Here is a 22,468-nt window from a genome sequence, read left to right on the forward strand (position 1 = left end):
AAGGAATCAATTGTGAGAATTTCCTTGAAGAAAAGATGCTTTCTTGGCAGATTGTCTGAATTCACTCAAATAAACTGTTGTGATTAAGAATTTGCTATATTAAAACCTACCAGTTGCAAAACATTAACCAAGATCTGAGGATAAAAGAAGTATAACATTATTCATGCCCTTAAATTCTTTACAATTCAACTGGACAAAAACGGCAAATAAAAAAATGTTTAATGAAGTTCCCCCAACTCATCTTTCTCACAAAACCATGCATTTAGGAAATAGTTAGCTATGGTTTCTGGTAGAGCTTCCGATTGGATTCTGTCACTCAAATTTCTAAGACTGAGTTCCAAGTTAAAAAGGTACAGGCAAAGCCCAAGGAAAGTTGCTTAGAAGGACTTTATAAATTCTTTTCATATTCACTTTTACTGTATCTTTTCAATCATTTTCGAAATGGTAGGGTGCACTTCCCTTATCTGAAAATGACTTCTATAATAACTCCACCTTAGTGTAATGGAATAAGCATTCACAACTTGAGTTCTGCTCAGAGCTGTCTCAGTTGTCTCAGTCATCTACCAATCAAAGGACCCCTTTGGCTTTTGGCGTCAGTCTCCCTAAATCTATGAAATTAAGGGAACAGACCAAAAGATTTTTTTTAAAAGAGAAAGAGAGAATTTTTTTAATATTTATTTTTAGTTTTCGATGGACACAACATCTTTATTTTATTTTTATATGGTGCTGAGGATCGAACCCAGTGCCTCGCGCATGCCAGGCGAGCGCGTTACCGCTTGAGCCACATCCCCAGCCCAAGACCAAAAGATTTTTAAAGACTCCATGCAGTCCTATTCTGACTTCATAACCATAAGTGAAAAAGGGAGTGAGATTTAGGGAATTGGTATTAATTTTAAAAAATATAATATGGACATATTGTATTCAAATCCAGAAAACTGGTTTTTCTCCCAATCTTGTGCAGACAACCATTTATTTCTCTCCTTGTCTTGCTTTCTCTCCTCCAGTAATTGTTATGTGTGGTACACCAGAAACTTTCAACAGCCTGAAGGGTGACCAGGAAGTGGCTGAAGACACTGTCATTATCTTAGTGGATCTATTCAAGTAGGTATCATACCTGGAGGGACTGACCGCCTTTCAGAAAGGAAGTACTCCAAGGGCTTCCAACAGATACATGGTCTTTGCACAGCCTCTTAAGGGGTTCAGTTTGACAGTAGTGTTTGAATTAAAGTTTCCTTCTCACCCTCATTCTCATATAATCAATTGTGAGCTTCCCAGGAATAGAGTCCTTTGACACCTTCATCATTGCTGAATGCAAAATTTTATTAAAGGTCCATTAAATCCATGTTCATTCATCCATGAGACCTACTCATCAACCTAGGATCCTGATTCCCACGCTGATTTTAAGGTCTTTGTCTAGGAAAAGATAAATCAATTAACCGTTCAATAATATTATTCCTGTGAATATGGGCCTCATTTTGTTTTCTTCAGTTGCTAATGGCATTTGACCCTCTTTTACTTTTCTTTCTGGTCTATTTGTTAAGAGTAAAGCTTTAGCTATGTAGATTTGATTTGTAAAATTATTCCTTGCTTTCTAAGACCTAATCACTTGGTGGTAATATTTTCTTTGCACTTCTTTGGGACTATAGTATCTCAATAAGACATTATAGTCCATTATATCAAGTTGACTGTTGTCCATATTAGCCCAGAGGAGTCCTAGTTTATTCCTGTTGTCCTGCCGCAGCCCGGCTGCAGCAAAATAACTGGGGGGTGACGAACAACTTGTGTATGTTGATACAGCAGGAGTGGGAGCCGTTTATTGTAGGACAGGAGCAGTATTTATACATTCCACACAGCTTATCTAATTAGCATAAACTAGATACATCAGTCAACCAATAAGGAATCTCCACACTTAATGGCTCGCTTTTGTTACTTCTCAAACCACTCCCTCTGGCATTTTGCCAGGCACCATCCAGACTTGTTTACGAACTCTAATATTCCCCTGGCAAAATGCCAGGTGTTATTTTGACTTGTTTACAGACTAACATTGTCCTAGTATCCTATATGGTTGGAGCATTTGTCTGAGGAAAAGGGCTTCCACTTGGACATTAAATCATGGTCTCCTTATTATAATGCAGAACACATTGGACTTAGTCATTGTACCTTAATGTGATTAAATTTGTTGGATGCTTTCTATTCTCAGTCCCAGAGATGTGCAGAAGAAAAGATTGCTACCAAGTGACTTCTCTGCACTTTTTCTGCACTATGAATTCTGCAGAGTAGAAACCATCTTTTATCACAGCCTATACATATTTTTAGCACTCATCTGATAATATGTCTGGAGACCCACTAACAAGTGCCAAAGTAATATGAGTTATTCTAAGCATAAAGGAGGTGTTGCTGGTGTGCCTGTGCCCCTTGTTCCATGAGTTGAATCATGTGACTTTACTTATCTGACTGGACCATTAATCATTACCTGTCTGCATTCAGACCTGAGGTGATTGCTGCTCTCCATCTCCCCGATATTAGCCTGGTCTTTACTCCCACACTAAGAGTACTTTTCCTAGTGTGAAGGGAAATGAATGCAGGCCTGTTTCACAGCTAGATGAAACTATAGCTATAGAAGTATAGGAAGTTATCAACATTTCACTTCCACCAACACATTAATTCTAGTGACTGCTTTGTCTTCAATGTAGTCAAGTTGGTATAATTTTACTTTCAGCAAACCCTCCATCAACTGCTAAAATGCTAGTTTTCCTTTGTGAGTACTCCCCAAGGACTCATGGCTAAGTTTCAAGAACATCATGAGATTCAAAAATAGACCAATTTGTGTTCAAATTCTAATTCTGACACTTCTGGTCCTTTTGACTCTTTGAGTCTTAGCATATTGAGACGAAATCTCGTTTGTAAAATGAGAATTAAAATGTCCATTTTGTGCGTGTCCATTTAGGATTAGATGTGATAATATGAGCAAGAGTCAACACAGTCCTTAGCACACAGATGTGTTTAAACATTAAATGATGATCACTCTAGTGATAGCAGTTTGATCATGTTAGATTCTTTGCATTTTGAAACATCCAAATGATTAGGAAGCATAAAAACCCCATAATTTTCAGAGCAATCTCAGACAGTATCAAGAGTCTGCAGTGTGTCAAGCGTCATCGAGGAGCTTATGAAATGAGGGTCAATGAGCTACTGTCCCAAGTGTCAAGTAGCTTACAGTGCTAGAGAAAACGTTTACTTTTTATGCTTATGCTTTACCATCTGGAAAGTAAGTTTAATGATAATATTTCTCTGTACCATATCCCAATATCTCTAAGTTGTTAAGAGCACCCAGGGTCATTAAGCCTTTGGAGCAAGTATTGGTTCACATGTCCAGAGCCCAAAAATTTCCCTCAAAGATGTTCCTGTATTCTGATTTTCTTTTCCATTTTCCTATGTTAATCACAACAGCCTAAGTTCTCTCATGCATCTTAGCAAATGTAGAGGGAAACACTTCTATCTGGGGGAGGTAGAAAATTTTGTAGATTACTAAAAAAAAAAAAAAGTTTTAAAGTATTTTCCAGGCCAATGTTATATTTTCTATGAATTGTGGAAGATGCAGCTCAGTTTTGGGAGGAACTTAATTTTATGAGGAACATATGTTTTTGATTATAGTGACTACTACTTTGAGGACAATGCCATAGCCCCTGATTATATGAAAAATGTCCTTGTTCTGACACTGCCTCCTGGAAATTCCATGATAAATACCTCTTTCTCCAGGAGTAATTTACCGGTAAGCTGTCTGTGTGTGTGTGTGTGTGTGTGTGTGTGTGTGTGCACGCGCTACTGGGGATTGAACCCAGGGCCTTGTGCATGTGAGGCAGGCACTCACACTGAGCTGTATCCCCAGCCCAGGTGCATTGCTTCCTATCTCTGGCAAACATGATTCTTCACAGACAGGCAGACCAAAATGCGTAAGGTAAAAGAACCACTTGGTCTCACTGGGGCAAGAGTGTTAATTCATTGCCCAGTTCTGTGAGGATCACCACGCAACAGCCACAGAGACAGAGGAGTTCTGATCTGCCCATTATTCTCCCCAGGGCAGACATTTGAGGCCTGAAGTAATACCCAGTCCTCAAAGTAGGCTTGGTAGTATTCTGTCACCAAAACTGTTCATGTCACATTCAGGATTCTTAAAGACAAGGTTTTTTTTGTGTGTGTGCCCGTGTGCATGCATGTGTGTTCTTCTTTTTCGCTTTAATAAAACATTAAACTATGAGCAAGTATTTCTGTATAAAATCTTATAAGAATCATGAAAATGCTTTATGTTGACTTTCTTGGCTGCAGTTATTTCTTTTGTCACCATGGGAAAGAAGTATAACTGCCTGTAGGTACTTCCCTAAAGGAGTATTCTTATTTTATTGATCCCAAGAGAAAGCAGAATTGTGCCACTGAATAACAAAGAACATTGACCCAGGGAAGGGTCAAATATTCCTTTACCTTTCCAATGAACTGCTGATCCCAAGAACATTTTGCTGCAGTCTCAAGACCAGAATCTCTTTTTCGGGGGGACCCTTTTTAAGATTTTCCTTTCTTATTCAGGAAAAAAATGACTTTGCTCTTGCTTACTTGGATGGAACCTTGCTGTTTGGGCACATGCTGAAGATATTTCTTGAGAATGGAGAAGCTATTGCCACTTCCAAATTTGCGCACGCTTTCAGGAACCTCACATTTCAAGGTACTGGTCTCCTGTAAGCAAACAGCACAGCTGAAGAGATGTGGGCTTTGGGAAATGGGGCATGGTATGGGGGTGGTGGCAATTGATGGTTCAAGATCTAAGACCTTTGAATTCAATTGGGGGCAAACATCATTGCATCAATTTTAGGAATGCCACTCTGGATAACTGCCCAGTAGTTTATACCTCAGACTTTCAGAACCTTTGGGTATCATAGAGTAAGCATGTGGCTCAGAAAGCATGAGCTCTCACAATGCAGTTAGACAAGTGGCATCCTGGCTATGCTCAGAGACTAGCAAGAAGAGAAATATTTGTAGTTTGATTTTGGTTCTTTATACCTCCCTTTCTATCCTTCAAAGATCCAGGACTCCATTAAACCTATAACTGCCCAAACCCCTCATAACAATACCATCCAAAACAACACATGTCCCTCCAAACTGCTGGATTGACTTCGCCTTTATTCACAAGTCTCTATCCACATTCTCACCTTTCACTTCCCAGATCTTATCCAGAGATTATAAAGAAATTTTCCTGTTAAGCTTTTTTTTTTTTTCTCTAACTTGCCTTTAAAGTCTTACTCTGGAAAACCTTTGTCCAACTGCACAGAGAGTCTTCTGTCAGCTTCAGTGGGCAGAAGCTGCCTGGCAGTAGATCTAGGGGCTGTACCAGGAGCTGTGGCTTATGACAATGATAAGAAGAGATCATTTCAGTCCCCTGAAGAAGCAGGGAGGGAGAGAGAATCATTGACCCTTCCTTGTGTCCCAAGTTCTCCCAGGCACTTCAGTGCATTCTTAATCTTCTTACCTCCATGATCATGGTCAAGCATCCTAATAGCCCCTGGCCCAGGCTCAGACAGGAGACATTTATTTCAGTCTTAGTTTAATAACCTATCAGCTTTACAATCCTGAGCAGATTACTTAATATTTCTGAATGTAATCAATAAATTATTTCTTATGAATAACATAGAAATGATAATAGTTTCCATATCATGGTAGTCTAGGGAGAATGAAATGATAACTTCATAGAAAATACTTAGCACAGAGATGATTTGTCGTAAATGTGAGATAAGTGTTAGATATCATGTTGAACCATGTGAAATTGCTGATTTGATCCTTTTAAAATCCAAACAGCCATTTAATAGGTTCATCTTACACTGCTATTATTTCATAGATAAATGATAGTGAAGAGATTTTGTTCTTTTTATGGTCTAAGTTAGACTTATACACTACGCAACTAGGTTAGTAAATATTTTCAGCAAAAGTTTGTCACTAATAATTGAGGAATTTATTAACTGATTACATTTAGTGTCATCCTAAATGCAATGAAAAATATTTTTACCTCAAACAACATCTCCCACAAAAATATCCTTCAGAAATCTCAGGGTCAAGAGCCAATTCAAGTGTCCTCTGACAAGAACATTAAGCTTAACGACTTTTCAGCAAATTTGAAATAGAGCTATTTGAAACCTTTCTGTCAGGTTCCAAGTGGTTTCAGGCAAGAAGTCAATAGTGGCCTATAAAGCTCTCTGATTTTGCCCTAGGCTATACGGGTCCTGTGACTTTGGATGACTGTGGGGATATTGACAATACTATGGTGCTTCTGTATGCCTCCATGGACACCCAGAAGGTACGTCTGATGGCTTATCAGGAAACATAGGGGTGATACAACTGGGTGAGGAGGATAACCTGAAGTTACCTGATGAGGGTCGATAGCGAAGCAATTGGAAAAGTTATGCTTAGAATCTGAAGGCAGTTCATTTCCGTTTTATAAGTATACCCTACTTGGGGTAGTATTCCTTAAGCATTTTAGACCATAGAACTTATTACCCAGATTATCAATTATATTTACTCTCCATACATATGTGTGTGGGAAAACACACACACACACACACACAAACACACACACACATATATATATATCCAAAATAGATTAATATAAGGATCAGAATATTCATGGAATATCAATGAGAAGATAACAAGTCTCTCCTCAGAATTGCTTATTCATTTTCTCTACTCAAGATTTCTATGAGATAGTCTCTGTTCTCTCCATCAGAACTCCCAGGGAAATGGGCTGGGGTTGTGGCTCAGCGGTAGAACTCTCGCCTAGCAACGTGCAAGGCCCTGGGTTCGATCCTCAGCATCACATAAAAATAAATAAATAAATAAAGGTATTGTGTCCAACTACAACTAAAAAATAAATATTAAAAAAAACCTCCCAAGAAAATCATGACCTGTGCAATCCTTCAGGCACACAGTCAGACCCATAATGTTTTGCTTTTATCTACAATGTATATCTCTTTTTTCCTTACCTATATAGAAGTTCCTGTAAAGAAAGGGAGTGGGTTAAACTCATCTCTCCATGTCTCCGGTGTTTTGCTTTTTATTCAGCACCTAGGTGACAACTGATCAACATTTAATTTAAAAAGAAAACACCCCACTTTGTCATTCAAAGTTGTGTTCATCCAAACTATGAAAGCCACTGTTCCAGCCAACCAAATGGTCAATAAAATGCTTTTTCCTTCAACAGATCAGATTCTGATATATCTGGGGAATCTAAGAGAAAAAGTCATGCATTTTTTCATTTTCCAGAGTGAATGTTATGACCTGCCTTATATTGAGTGTATATATATATATATTGACCTAGCTTTGCAAAAGACATCCACAATGACAAATGTGAAAAACTAGAGAAAAGATGTGCAGTTTGGAAAGGTACACTGGAAATTTGGGGGCAACATCTCAGAGAAGTAATCTATAGTTTTTAGTTACTATAATGAACCTTTAATATAATGCTATTTTTGGAATAAAATCCATGGGAATACCTTAAAATTGGATCTCCTCAATGTTTCAACCACTAATAGGAACTACAAATATACCTACACCCTCCTCCAAGTATTTGCTCCTCGGATGATGCCCTCATGTCCCATGGAGAGAGGCAGACATGTATGATATCTTATCTCAGCCTCAGACAACTCCTCAAAGTGAAAAACTTTGCTCTCTGCATTTATCCGCTCTAAAAGCAAATTTGGTTGAATTTTTCAATAATCTAATGCTATCAATTGTATTATGTATATTTGGGAAAACCAGAGATTACTTCTCAAGACAGCTACAGAGATGGTAGTCCATATCCAAGGTAGTTTTCAGTAGAGATTCAATATGCCATGTCCTAATACATAAGATATTTCCTATCCTCAATGTATGCAATTATATATTCTGTTCTTAAGTGTAAAATTTTGAAAATGTTAACTATCTGTCCAGAGTATATTGAAGAAATGGTGGTAAATTTAGAAGGATGGTTATTTTTCCAATGTCTCTTAGAAAATGTCTCAATATTTGCAATAATAATTTAAGAATATACCTTTTATGTTTCCTTTAGCAGATTACTTGAAAAATAAATCTTTTATTGTAGTAACTAATTAGTGTCATGTGTAGGGACCTAATGGGATAGAAGAGATTAGAAAATTATGAAATTGATAGAATTTAAGGAATGTAGAATTATCTCAGGATCCCTTGGCATGTATTAAAAAAATGTTATAATGGATTTTACCTGTGATATCTTTACTCATGATGGTTTCCAAAAGCAGCTTAATATTGTGGAAAACACTGGTGACCATGTATGGCGAGAATTGGAGTTGGCTTTTAAATTTTTCTTGGACTCTGTTTTAACATTGGTAAAAATGAACGACGTGGACTAGTTCTCTAAAGAATTAAAGTAACTGTGTTGGGCAGAGACTAATGGTATTGTACATGGCCATAAAGATATATAAAACTAATTGGCCCACATGGAAATTAAATCCATGTTCGTACACCACAGAACGCACTATCTAAAGTCCATTGATTTTAATATGTGTTTTGGTTTGTAAACAAATTATAGTAATTTCTTGCACATTTTTGGAAATTAATTGTTTAAGAGTTTATGTGCTCCTAGATACAGTGTGTAAATAAAAATTTTGTTCACAAGAAAAAAAATAAATCCATGTTCATGCCATGAACCAATAAACAGATCCTAACTAGTTCCAAGCTTTTTTACAATTACCTTGTTCCAGTGAGAAGTGTTATTTAAATGCAAATATCACTGGGCAAGACAGGAGACCTCACCTGTTCATCCATTTCTTTTTTGTGCCCTGACACAGTACAAGATTCTTTTGACTTATGACACCCACACAAATAGTACCACTACAGAGGACATGTACCCCACATTCGTCTGGAGGAACCGTAAACTTCCTAATGATATCCCAGGCCGGGGTAAGATATTCTGAGTGAATTTCCTTTCCCTAAAATTGTTTTTCTGGTAAGAAGAGTAAACTATATGGTTTATGAAGTTAATTTATGATTATTATTGTTTGGTTTGGTCCTCCAACTAAATTTTCCAGGTTTGTAAATGTGGACTTTATTTCCCTGAACCATGAATTACATTAAAGTTCTGATTAAACACGGAAAATACCCCTATTCTAATTTTGCCAGACCCATCTTTAAAAAATGTGTTGTACCCTTGGACATAAATTATTCCATAGAAGTCTAAAGTTTGGCAACTGACAAAAATGAGAGGGAGACATGTACTTTTTCTCCATTTATATTTTACTGGGAAAAGTTCAAAGGACACCTATTTCAGCAATGAATACATGCTTTATCAAGCTGAGGTGTGGCTGGTGATTATGTTCCCCTATCATGTCCCCCATTCCTTCCTCGGACATATATTTCAGTTACAGTGAAGGTTTCCCACCCAAATCAGATGAGAGTCTCTCCATCATAAAAAGCCCAACATGGCTAGGTTGTCACCCAGGCAAGATGCGAGGCAACTCTGTGACATTGATCATCAGCAGGTTGGGCAGAACAGGTATCTCCTCAGCCATAAAGTGTTAGAATATTCCATCCATGACTGGCTTTGGCCAGGACTTAAAATGATGATCAGTAATTCCATATTGTTAAACTGTCTTTAGGGAAAAAATTTTACATTTGGACAAATACACCCAAAGATGCAAAAAAAAAAAAAATGTAAATACCATTAATACATTTTTAAAGAAAATTATGAGACATTCTTAAGTGGAGCATCATGCAACCAATTAAAATAATTATTTGCAGAGAATTTTAAATGATAGGAAACTTAAGATGCTGGGATGCTAACTTCGTTAAACATTGTGCAGAAATAAGATTGTAAACTAGGTGTGGTGGCTCACACCTGTGATCCCAGTGACTTGGAAGTCTGAGGCAGGAGGATCTCAAGTTCAAAGCCAGCCTCAGCAATTTAGCGAGGCTTTAAGCAACTTAGTGAGACCCTGTCTCAAAATAAAACATGAAGGGCCTGGGATTGTGGCTCAGCAGTGGAGTGCTCGTCTAGGCATTGTGTTGTGTCTATCTGCACCTAAAAAAAAAAAAAAAAAAGGGCTGGGGATTTTTGGCTCATTGGTTAACTGCCCCTGCTTTCAATCCCAGGTACAAAGAAAGAAAGAAAGAAGGAAGATTCTAAAGAAACAGGCTAAAATTTTAACAGTGGTAGCTACTGAGTAGAATAATTCTGGAAGATATACATTTTTCTTTATTAGTATATTTCAGAATTTTCAATATTTTCTACTGATTATATTTGTTTATCACTTTTAAAAAGCATTTAAAAATTATAAGCTAAAAATATTTCTAACCCAGCCCTGCTCTGCAGCCAGAAATTCTGGAATTTTGATGTGCCTTAGGGGGCACATTTCTGCTTTAGTGGGCTTGCTTGTGCCAAAGCTGTAATGTCCTAGTTCTCTTTCACTGCATCAGTCACTTTTGGTTCAAAATTATTCCCGTGCTTTTATTCAAAAGACATTAGCAGTTAACTAAAGCACAAAAGGAGGTGGGGCTGGGGATCATAGTCTTTTAAACAACAAGCAATTTGGAACTGTTGGCATTCCTTTTGGAAGTTGGTTTTTCTTTAATCAGCTTTCTTTATTATCCCTAGAATGAACTTCAAGCTTCCTAGTTCTAAACCAAACCTGACTTTCTAAATAGCTCTTTCTTTTACCATGGGCTTCTGAAACTCTCTACTTCTTCTTTTTGTAACTTCTTGAATTAAAATATTATTTTCTTTCTCCTAATTACAGCTCTCAGTGACAATGTTGTTTGTAATTTTAGTATGGTTTTTATCAGTGTTTAAGTTTTTCGTTACTTAATAGAAGGCTGTGATTTTTAAAGTGCTAAACTTCTCAAAAAGTAATTTTTGAGCACTCTCATTATTTACTTAAAAGATATCACATGAAATATTTATATTTTGTAGCACAGAGGCATTATATTATCCTGGGCAACTTCACCCCATTTTCAGTTAACTACAAAACTGAGCCAGAACTTTCCATTACTTCCCTGTTACTATAGTTTTATACTTTACAAGTAAAGTATACAAATAATCTAATAGTATAGAAATAAGGAATGCATGCTTGGCCTTTTTTTTTCTGTGTACACACTTGCTAACTAATCAGAATATTTCATCTGGCTATCACACCCTCACTGTCTATTCATTCATTTAAGGAAGAGTGAGTTAGTGCCCCAAGATGTGCTAAGCATCTGGGATACAACAATGTGGATAATGCAGATCTGGTTGTATCCTCCTCAGAGCCCTCATCATCTGCTTCCTGGATTATAGCAACATCCAGCAGCCTTCCTGCTCCAGTGCTCCCACCTCCAAGGCAACCCCTCACATCACCACACTGTTGCCAACACTTCTACTGGCAGCTCTCTCTACCTGCAGAACAAAGTCCAAATGACTGAATAGAGTACAATATGCTCATGACCTTCCTATTTTTCCAGCCATATCTTTTCTCTTGAAAAATCCCTTCCCCACTCTCAACTTCCTCCTACCTCTTTAAAGGAAGGGCATACAAATTTGTGCCCCTGTGTCCTTGTTCATGCTACTCCCTCTGTCTAGAATTTATTACCCTCCCCCATTCAACTTGCAAACATACACTCATTTCAAGATTTAACTTTATTTCATTTGTCCTAACTTATTTTAACAACCCAGGAGGTTATTAATCTTATTTATCTTGCTCTTACCCTACCTGACTCCTAGCATTTATATTTGTTTACATGTCTTTTTATATTTTTAAAGGTACAGTCCATTATTTATTCCTATCCTCTCCACCCCTCAACATATGCCTTGAAATCAATGAATGATGACATGCGATAACTGTATTTCTACACTGAACTCCAGCACTAATTTACACTGTGTTAATTTTAGTCATTTTCCTTCTTTTCTCTGAGTGTGAGTTTCTTCCTCTGCTACAACAGGAGACTTAGGGTTCCTTTTAATCATAGTGTCATATGACCTTGCAGTTATAAGGTCATTCTGCATTCCTTGGGAAGAGATAAATAGGATGTAATAATCACAGTGACCACCAGGAGGCAGCCAAAGCTTAGCCTTAGAACTACTGTGACCCAGACAACCTAACAAGCAGAACTAAAAAGCATGTTGAATTTAAAACTATATTAAATTGTACATGGCATATGTAAATACTATGTGTAAATGTCATAATTACACCTAGCACAGTGAGATGTGTATACTGCAAGAGGCAGATGGGGCTTGAGATGGGCTGAGACTACCACATTCTCTAATTCTTGTGCTAGTCCAGGGAATGTGCAATTTTAGTAGGCCGTTGAGTGCAATCATCTGCACTGTTGAAACTGCACTTCTTGTTCTCACTCTTGTTATTTGTCTGGTGTGATAGAAGTGGGAGTAGTAATAGTAATGATGGAAGTGGTGATTGTAGTGACATACGGCCGGCCATCACCAAAGACAAACATGCCCACAATGTTACCTCATCTCCAAGGTATGAATTTATTTCTGCCCAGATGAGATAAATCCACAACTCACATTTTCACTGTTGAAAATTTCCTTTTAGCACAAAACAGGTAGTTAGAGGCAGCTGTATGGTTGCAAAGCTTAAACTTTCAAATGTACCATACACCCTTAAAAGAGTGCTGCAACATTTAACCCCACAAAAAGCACCCCACTTCAGAAAAAAAAAAAGGATTACTTCATTAGAATATGATGTGATGACACAAAAATTATTCTAAAATGCATGTAATGTGTAACCTAAGTCTAACGGCATACCAGTTTTTGACATGAATTTATGTGTCTTAATATTTGGATTCCTTTCCCTAGCCTCTTTCAGTTAGTAAGATGAGCAAGGCCAAACTTTTATTCAATTATTTTTTCATTCAGTCATTTTCTTTCTTCTTTTTTTTTTTTTCATTTAGTCATTTTCAATTGATATTTTACCAGGTCTCAGGCCTGATATGTGCTAAAGGTACAGGAACAAACAAGTAGATCATGGACCATAGTCTCAAGGATTCGGTGTCATGGTGCCATGACAGGGAAGATAGGAAAGAAGGGCGCTACTTTAATAGAGAGATCTTGGTGTTTCCTCTTCAGGGAACCTTCATTAATTATATTTTTAGCAAAGAAAAATTCTTATATGTGATTTTTCAGTCCAGTAGTAGAAATGTTCACAATGGAAGGTGAGCATGCCTGGTCCCACCTCTGTGTGTCCCCAGACTCTCAATCTCTTCAGTATATTTCTAAGTAATGTTTCTTGATTTAAAAGCTCTAGATGTTATCTATCTTTTGTGTTATGAATTAAGATTTAGTTCTTCACTAGTCCTCCTTACTTCTCAATATCACCTTTTTTTGTCAATATATTTATTAGGTATTTAACTAATATACATGAGCTTCTAGTGTTGTTCAATCAACTGTTTATAAAAATTTCTTGCTCCCCTATTTCGTGAGATGAAGCTAAAAGTTCCCCAATCATTCCTTCTACCCTCTTTCCATCTCCCATTCTCTCCTTTATTTTTCTTTAATTTATCAAGATTGTTAATATTTATTTGGCAATCATATCATAGTTCTTTAGTCTTTACCTATAAGTTGATTCTATAAATTGAAGTAAGTAAACATTTTCATCATTATCATGATGTAAATATTTATACAAAGCTAAATATTATGCTGTGATAACATTTCTTTATATATGATTCCAAAGCTTCTCTTTTATACCACACAAAAGAAAAAGAATTGTCTCTCCTTTTTAAAATACACAAAATCAGGCCTCATTTTACTTTGTTTCATTTTTGGATTATGCCTTTCTTGAACATTTTTCCCTGAGAGTTTCTCTTTGGGGCACCCCTTCTCTCCCTCCTTTCTTTCCTTCTTCCCTTCATTTTTCTCTCTCTTTATGTAGAAAGAATTGTGTCTTAACCATATTTCTATTGTTTTTTAGCTTCTTACACATTCTATTTCTTGGAATCCATTCCATTTTGAACCCACGGATTTCCTTTCCCAACAGGAATCACTGTGGGCTGTGTGAGCCATGATTTCTCTGTATGGTTTTATGATGGTGGGCCTTCTCCTCCCAGGCATAGGCCTTCACATTCTCAGACTCTGCTTCAATGCTTCCTGGGGTTGGAGCCACATTTTCCCACTAACTTTTCTGAGAATCTCTCAACTTAACTCCATCTACTTAATACAATACATCCACCCATACACTAGTGTTCTAATAACAAAAATCACATTCCTCACTGACTACCTCAATAACCCAGAGAGGTTGGAAAGAACCAGCATGCAATGCTGTCATTTAACAGTCTACACTGACTCTTCTTCCAACATGTGTTCTGAATTTAAAAAATAACTGTCTGTTTCTTCTCTGTGAAACCTCCTGGGGTATATTGGTTTCAAGGATAGCAGGTAGGCTTCTACTCCCACAATTATTTGTGTGCTGGAAACCACTTTATGTTCTTATAACCATTTGGTGATTCCTGTTAGAGATAAAAGAGAAATATAGACTTCAATGAGAGCTGAAATTAAACTGCTTTCCCTGGACACATGCCAGACTGCTTTTTTCAGGACTGGAACACAGGACATATATTACCAAGAAACAATTAATAGAGCCGCCCCCTCCCCCGGCGCCGGCAAGGTAGACGGAACTGTGACCACCCACAGAGCAGGCCCAGCGGCCTGCTGAGGGACAGAGCCGCCCCCCACCCCCCGCGCCTGCCAGGTAGGCGGAACTGTGACCACCGACAGAAAAGGCCCAGTGGCCCGCAGAGGGGCAGAGCTTCCAATCACTCCTGCAAGGTAGGCGGGCTTGCGACCCACCGGCAGAAGAGGAGCAGCGGCCTGCTGAGAGGCAGAGCCGCCCCCTCCCCCTGCGCCGGCAAGGTAGACAGAACTGTGACCACCAACAGAACAGGCCAGACCTGCAACCGACAGACAGAACAGGCCCAGTGGCCTGAGGAAGGGTAGAGCCGCACCCCCCCACGCCTGCAAGGTAGGCGGACCTGCGACCCACAGGCAGAACAGCCCCAGAGGCCTGCAGAGGGGCAGTGCCGCTGCCTGCGCCTGCAAAGTAGGCAGAACTGCGACCACCAACAGAACAAGCCTAGCGGCCCGCAGAGGGACAGAGCCGCCGCCCGCGCCTGCAAGGTAGGCGGACCTGCTACCGACCGGCAGAGCAGGCCCAGCGGCCTGCCGGCGTGGTAGGCACATTGCCCCAATTGGAGGAGGGGCAGAGCCGCCGCCCGCGCCTGCAAGGGACACTCTGCAACTATACAAGACCAATATAAATATATAGGGGGAAAATTCAATAGCACAACAGTTTCACCAAGTAGAAAGGAACGCGAACAGTATGAAGAGACAAGGAAAGAAAGGACCACAAGCAATGCAGGTCAACTCAACGTTAGAAGAGGTAATAGCTGCAGCAGATGGAATGTCAGATAAAGAATTCAGGATATACATGCTTCAGATGATCTGGAGTCTCAAGGAAGACATCAGACAGCAAAATCAGACAATGAAAGATCACTTCAACAATGAATTACATAAACAAATCCAAGAAGCAAAAGATCAACTATACAGGGAGATAGAGGTTATAAAAAACAAACAAACAGAAATCCTAGAAATGCAGGAAGCAATAAACCAACTTAAAAACTCAATGGAGAATACTACCAGCAGAGTAGAACACTTAGAAGATAGAACATCAGACAATGAAGATAAAGTATTTCAACTTGAAAAGAACATAGAAAGCTCAGCAAGACTGTTAAGAAACCATGAGCAGAACATCCAAGAAATATGGGATAACATCAAGAGACCAAATTTAAGAGTCATTGGGATACAGGAAGGGACAGAGTTTCAAACCAAAGGAATGAGCAATCTATTCAATGAAATAATACGAGAAAACTTCCCAGACTTGAAGAATGAGACAGAATTCCAAATCCTAGAAGCCTACAGGACGCCGAATGTGCAAAATAATAAGAGACCCACACCTAGACACATTATAATGAAGATGCCCAACATACAGAAAAAGGAGAGAATTTTAAAAGCTACAAGAGAAAGGAAGCAGATCACATTTAGGGGTAAGCCAATCAGGATAACAGCTGATCTTTCAACACAGACTCTGAAAGCTAGAAGATCCTGGAATAACATATTTCAAACACTGAAAGAAAATGGGTTCCAACCAAGAATTGTGTACCCAGCGAAATTAAGCTTCAGGATGGAAGATGAAATTAAAACCTTCCACGATAAAAAAAAGTTAAAAGAATTTGCAGCTAGAAAACCATCTCTTCAAAACATCCTCGGCAAAACATTACAGGAAGAGGAAATGGAAAATAACAATGAAAACCAACAGTGGGAGGTAGGACAGTAAAGGGGGGAAAAATAATCAAAGAGGAAAACAAACCATGTTTAGTAACATAAATAAACAAATATGGCTGGAAGAACAACCCATATTTCAATAATAACCCTAAATGTTAATGGCTTAAACTCACCAATTAAGAGACACAGGCTAGTAGAATGGATCACAAAACAAGACCCAACAATATGCTGCCTACAGGAGACGCATTTGATAGGAAAAGACATACATAGGCTGAAGGTGAAAGGTTGGGAAAAATCATATCACTCATATGGACTTCGGAAACAAGCAGGAGTGTCCATACTCATATCAAATAAAATAGATTTCAAGCAAAAGTTAATCAAAAGGGATAAAGAGGGACACTACATACTGCTTAAGGGAACCATACACCAACAAGACATAACAATCATAAATATATATGCCCCAAACAATGGTGCAGCTATGTTCATCAAACAAACTCTTCTCAAGTTCAAGAGTCTGATAGACCACCATACAATAATCATGGGAGACTTCAACACACCTCTCTCACCACTGGACAGATCTTCCAAACAAAAGTTGAATAAGGAAACTATAGAACTCAATAACACAATTAATAACCTAGACTTAATTGACATATATAGAATATACCACCCAACATCAAGCAGTTACACTTTTTTCTCAGCAGCACATGGATCCTTCTCAAAAATAGATCATATATTATGTCACAGGGCAACTCTTAGACAATATAAAGGAGTAGAGATAATACCATGCATCCTATCTGATCATAATGGAATGGAACTGAAAATCAACGATAAAAGAAGGAAGGAAAAAGCATACATCACTTGGAGAATGAACAATAGGTTACTGAATGATCAATGGGTTATAGAAGACATCAAGGAGGAAATTAAAAAATTCTTAGAGATTAATGAAAACACAGACACATCATATCGGAATCTATGGGACACATTGAAAGCAGTTCTAAGAGGAAAATTCATTGCTTGGAGTTCATTCCTTAAAAAAAGAAAAAAGCAACAAATAAATGATCTCATACTTCATCTCAAAATCCTAGAAAAAGAAGAGCAAAACAACAGCAAAAGAAGTAGAAGGCAAGAAATCATTAAAATCAGAGCTGAAATTAATGAAATCGAAACAAAAGAAACAATTGAAAAAATTGACAAAACTAAAAGTTGGTTCTTTGAAAAAATAAACAAAATCGACAGACCCTTAGCCATGCTAGCAAAGAGAAGAAGAGAGAGAACTCAAATTACTAGCATACGGGATGAAAAAGGCAATATCACAACAGACACTTCAGATATACAGAAGATAATCAAAAATTATTTTGAATCCTTATACTCCAATAAATTAGAAGATAGTGAAGGCATAGATAAATTTCTTAAGTCATATGATCTGCCCAGATTGAGTCAGGAGGATATAGACAACCTAAACAGACCAATATCAATTGAGGAAATAGAAGAAACCATCAAAAGACTACCAACTAAGAAAAGCCCAGTACCGGATGGGTATACAGCAGAGTTTTACAAAACCTTTAAAGAGGAACTAATACCAATACTTTTCAAGCTACTTCAGGAAATAGAAAAAGAGGGAGAACTTCCAAATTCATTCTACGAGGCCAACATCACCCTGATACCTAAACCAGACAAAGACACTTCAAAGAAAGAAAACTACAGACCAATATCTCTAATGAACCTAGATGCAAAAATCCTCAATAAAATTCTGGCGAATCGGATACAAAAACATATCAAAAAATTGTGCACCATGATCAAGTAGGATTGATCCCTGGGATGCAAGGCTGGTTCAATATACGGAAATCAATAAATGTTATTCACCACATCAATAGACTTAAAAATAAGAACCATATGATCATCTCGATAGATGCGGAAAAAGCATTCAACAAAGTACAGCATCCCTTTATGTTCAAAACTCTAGAAAAACTAGGGATAACAGGAACATACCTCAATATTGTAAAAGCAATCTATGCTAAGCCTCAGGCTAGCATCATTCTGAATGGAGAAAAATTGAAGGCATTCCCTCTAAAATCTGGAACAAGACAGGGATGCCCTCTCTCACCACTTCTGTTCAACATAGTTCTCGAAACACTGGCCAGAGCATTAGACAGACGAAAGAAATTAAAGGCATCAAAATAAGAAAAGAAGAACTTAAATTATCACTATTTGCAGATGACATGATTCTATACCTAGCAGACCCAAAAGGGTCTACAAAGAAACTATTAGAGCTAATAAATGAATTCAGCAAAGTGGCAGGATATAAAATCAACACGCATAAATCAAAGGCATTCCTGTATATCAGCGACAAATCCTCTGAAATGGAAATGAGGACAACCACTCCATTCACAATATCTTCAAAAAAAATAAAATACTTGGGAATCAACCTAACAAAAGAGGTGAAAGACTTATACAATGAAAACTACAGAACCCTAAAGAGAGAAATAGAAGAAGATCTTAGAAGATGGAAAAATATACCCTGTTCATGGATAGGCAGAACTAACATCATCAAAATGGCGATATTACCAAAAGTTCTCTATAGGTTTAATGCAATGCCAATCAAAATCCCAATGGCATTTCTTGTAGAAATAGAGAAAGCAATCATGAAATTCATATGGAAAAATAAACGACCCAGAATAGCAAAAACAATGCTAAGCAGGAAATGTGAATCAGGCGGTATAGCGATACCAGACTTCAAACTATACTACAGAGCAATAGTAACAAAAACAGCATGGTACTCGTACCAAAACAGGTGGGTGGACCAATGGTACAGAATAGAGGACACAGAAACCAATCCACAAAACTACAACTATCTTATATTTGATAAAGGGGCTAAAAGCATGCAATGGAGGAAGGATAGCATCTTCAACAAATGGTGCTGGGAAAACTGGAAATCCATATGCAACAAAATGAAACTGAATCCCTTTCTCTCGCCATGCACAAAAGTTAATTCAAAATGGATCAAGGAGCTTGATATCAAATCAGAGACACGCCGTCTGATAGAAGAAAAAGTTGGCTACGATCTACATACTGTGGGGTCGGGCTCCAAATTCCTCAATAGGACACCCATAGCACAAAAGTTAATAACTAGAATCAACAAATGGGACTTACTCAAACTAAAAAGTTTTTTCTCAGCAAAAGAAACAATAAGAGAGGTAAGTAGAGAGCCTACATCCTGGGAACAAATCTTTACTCCTCACACTTCAGATAGAGCCCTAATATCCAGAGTATACAAAGAACTCAAAAAATTAGACAATAAGAGAACAAACAACCCAATCAACAAATGGGCCAAGGACCTGAACAGACACTTCTCAGAGGAGGACATACAGTCAATCAACAAGTACATGAAAAAATGCTCACCATCTCTAGCAGTCAGAGAAATGCAAATCAAAACCACCCTAAGATACCATCTCACTCCAGTTAGATTGGCAGCCATTATGAAGTCAAACAACAACAAGTGCTGGCGAGGATGTGGGGAAAAGGGTACACTTGTACATTGCTGGTGGGACTGCAAATTGGTGCAGCCAATTTGGAAAGCAGTATGGAGATTTCTTGGAAAGCTGGGAATGGAGCCACCATTTGACCCAGCTATTCCCCTTCTCGGTCTATTCCTTAAAGACCTAAAAAGAGCATGCTACAGGGACACTGCTACATCGATGTTCATAGCAGCACAATTCACAATAGCAAGACTGTGGAACCAACCTAGATGCCCTTCAATAGATGAATGGATAAAAAAATGTGGCATTTATACACAATGGAGTATTACTCTGCATTAAAAAATGACAAAATCATAGAATTTACAGGGAAATGGATGGCATTAGAGCAGATTATGCTAAGTGAAGCTAGCCAATCCCTAAAAAACAAATGCCAAATGTCTTCTTTGATATAAGGAGAGTAACTAAGAACAGAGTAGGGTCGAAGAGCAGGAGAAGAAGATTAACATTAAACAGGGATGAGAGGTGGGAGGGAAAGGGAGAGAGAAGGGAAATTGCATGGAAATGGAAGGAGACCCTCAGAGTTATACAAAAGAACATACAAGAGGAAGTGAGGGGAAAGGGAAAAATAATACAAGGGGGACAAATGAATGTCAGTAGAGGGGGCAGAGAGAGAAGAGGGGAGGGGAGGGGAGGGGAGGGGAGGGGGATAGTAGAGGATAGGCAAGGCAGCAGAACACAACAGACACTAGTATGGCAATATATAAATCAATGGATGTGTAACTGATGTGATTCTGCAATCTGTATATGGGGTAAAAATGGGAGCTCATAACCCACTTGAATCAAAGTGTGAAATATGATATATCAAGAACTATGTAATGTTTTGAACAACCAACAATAAAAATTTTTTTTAAAAAAAGAAACAATTAATAAAAAAATAATGTTTTTCAAAAGGGCTTTCTCTGTCCCTTCCCCAACTAGAATCTTTGAAATGTTTTCATTCTCTTCTCAAAGATCCTGCTAATGCATTTTCTACTCTTTCCTGCCATAGGCCCTCAGATCCTGATGATTGCTGTCTTCACGCTCACAGGGACAGTGGTGCTGGTCCTGATCATTGCTCTCCTGGTGCTGAGGTATCTCCCCTCCTTGCCACAGAATGCTTCTCATTCAGAGGAGGAAGGAGGCAGAGATCTGACTCTGCTGTTCACACATGCTCACAAGGAGATCTCTAGACAGACCTAAGATCATGAAGGCATTCTGCATCAAAGACTACATAAGGACAGAATATTACCTGGGGGGCAGATTAGAGCTCTGGAGTCAAATGCCTGAACTCAGACCCAGTTCTGTGATTTACCAATTATGAGGTCTCAAGCACATTACTTAACAACTTAAACAAGTTACTTTGCTTCAGGTTCTTTCTCTGAGCTGCCATGAGAATTAGAAATGGGTCATGTATACAGAGTGCAATATAATAAGCATTATGTAAATGAAACTAGCTATTCTCACTGTTTTATTGGCATATTGTGGGAGATTTTAAAATCATTGTACTACATGATATTTAGGTTGCTAGAGGATTTAGAAATCATCTATTCCAAATTTCCTATTTTAGCAGGAAGGAAGTGGGCTGTTTTCTTCAATCCAGAGGCAGAGCTGGGCTCCTGTAACCGTATTGCTTAGAAATATACACAATAGACAGTGTGACCATTTAATCAAGAATGAGCAGAAGCCAAAATTTCCTTCAGAAACCAAGTCCAAATGAGAGTCAGCTTAAGAGAGGAGCAAATTGCAAGACAAAAGTAACAAGTAATTCCCATTGTTTCTAAGCATGGGAGGCAGAAAGAAGACTTCCTCATGGCCAGAGTCTCCTCTAGGAGACCAGGCAAATGGTTGTCATTCATGTATTCTTCCAATATAACAAGAAAAGTAGTAAATGGCCTATAGAATCCCTAATTCAATATGAATGACAGTTAGCTCGTTGAGCTCCAAGAGTCTCCATGGGTGCAGAGATGGAAGCCTGGCTGCCTTTGATGTCTCAAGAGTCATTCTCCATGCTCCCAGTCTTACTGTAAAAATAATTGGTTAATATTATGCTATTTATGTGTATTTAATAGAATTGGATGGAAGTAGGAGGAAAATAATGATTTCTGCTTAGGAAAGTATGAGAAAGGCATTATAAATGAACTTGAAAAGATGAGGTGCAGTTTGTCAAATGACTAAAAAACAAAAAGGTATTCAGGGACAAATAGGTCAATGGAAAAGACGATTGATTACAGAGACTCAAGCAAGTATAGGGACTTGCTTATATTACAGAGGAAATATTACAGTAGGCATCCCACAAGTAAAAAATGAAATTAAAACTACATAAAATAGGTTGGGTGTGGTGGTGCACGCCTGTAATCCCAGTGACTTGGGACGCTGAAGCAAGAGGATCATGAGTTCAGAGCCAGCCTCAGCAATTTAGCAAGGCCCTAAGCAACTTCGTGAGAACTTGTCTCAAGATAAACAGTAAAAAAAGGGCTGGGGATGTGGCTCAGTGGTTCAGCACCCCTGTGTTTAATCCCTGGTAGCAAAACTAAAAGAAAAAAAGATCTGCATGTGAAAAAATAATTTCAGAACATAGAAGAAATTTAGGAAATGACTTTATGAAGTCAGGTTGGGAAAGTGTGATTCAGTCATAGAT

General features: G+C 38.2%; 1 protein-coding gene across 1 annotated transcript in view; it reads left to right on the plus strand.

The window, feature by feature from the left end:
• The window catches only part of Gucy2c (guanylate cyclase 2C), a 74,639-nt gene that overhangs the window by 14,833 nt on the left and 37,338 nt on the right, over positions 1 to 22,468 (plus strand). Inside the window, exons 6-11 of the mRNA XM_027955980.2 lie at positions 1,005 to 1,101; positions 3,655 to 3,772; positions 4,582 to 4,717; positions 6,255 to 6,340; positions 8,844 to 8,955; positions 20,840 to 20,921. Of these exons, the coding sequence (XP_027811781.1) occupies positions 1,005 to 1,101; positions 3,655 to 3,772; positions 4,582 to 4,717; positions 6,255 to 6,340; positions 8,844 to 8,955; positions 20,840 to 20,921 (631 nt within the window). The remainder of the gene's footprint in view (positions 1 to 1,004; positions 1,102 to 3,654; positions 3,773 to 4,581; positions 4,718 to 6,254; positions 6,341 to 8,843; positions 8,956 to 20,839; positions 20,922 to 22,468) is intronic.

This window comes from Marmota flaviventris, chromosome 3, assembly GCF_047511675.1.
Source record: "Marmota flaviventris isolate mMarFla1 chromosome 3, mMarFla1.hap1, whole genome shotgun sequence".
NCBI classification, from domain to species: domain Eukaryota; kingdom Metazoa; phylum Chordata; class Mammalia; order Rodentia; family Sciuridae; genus Marmota; species Marmota flaviventris.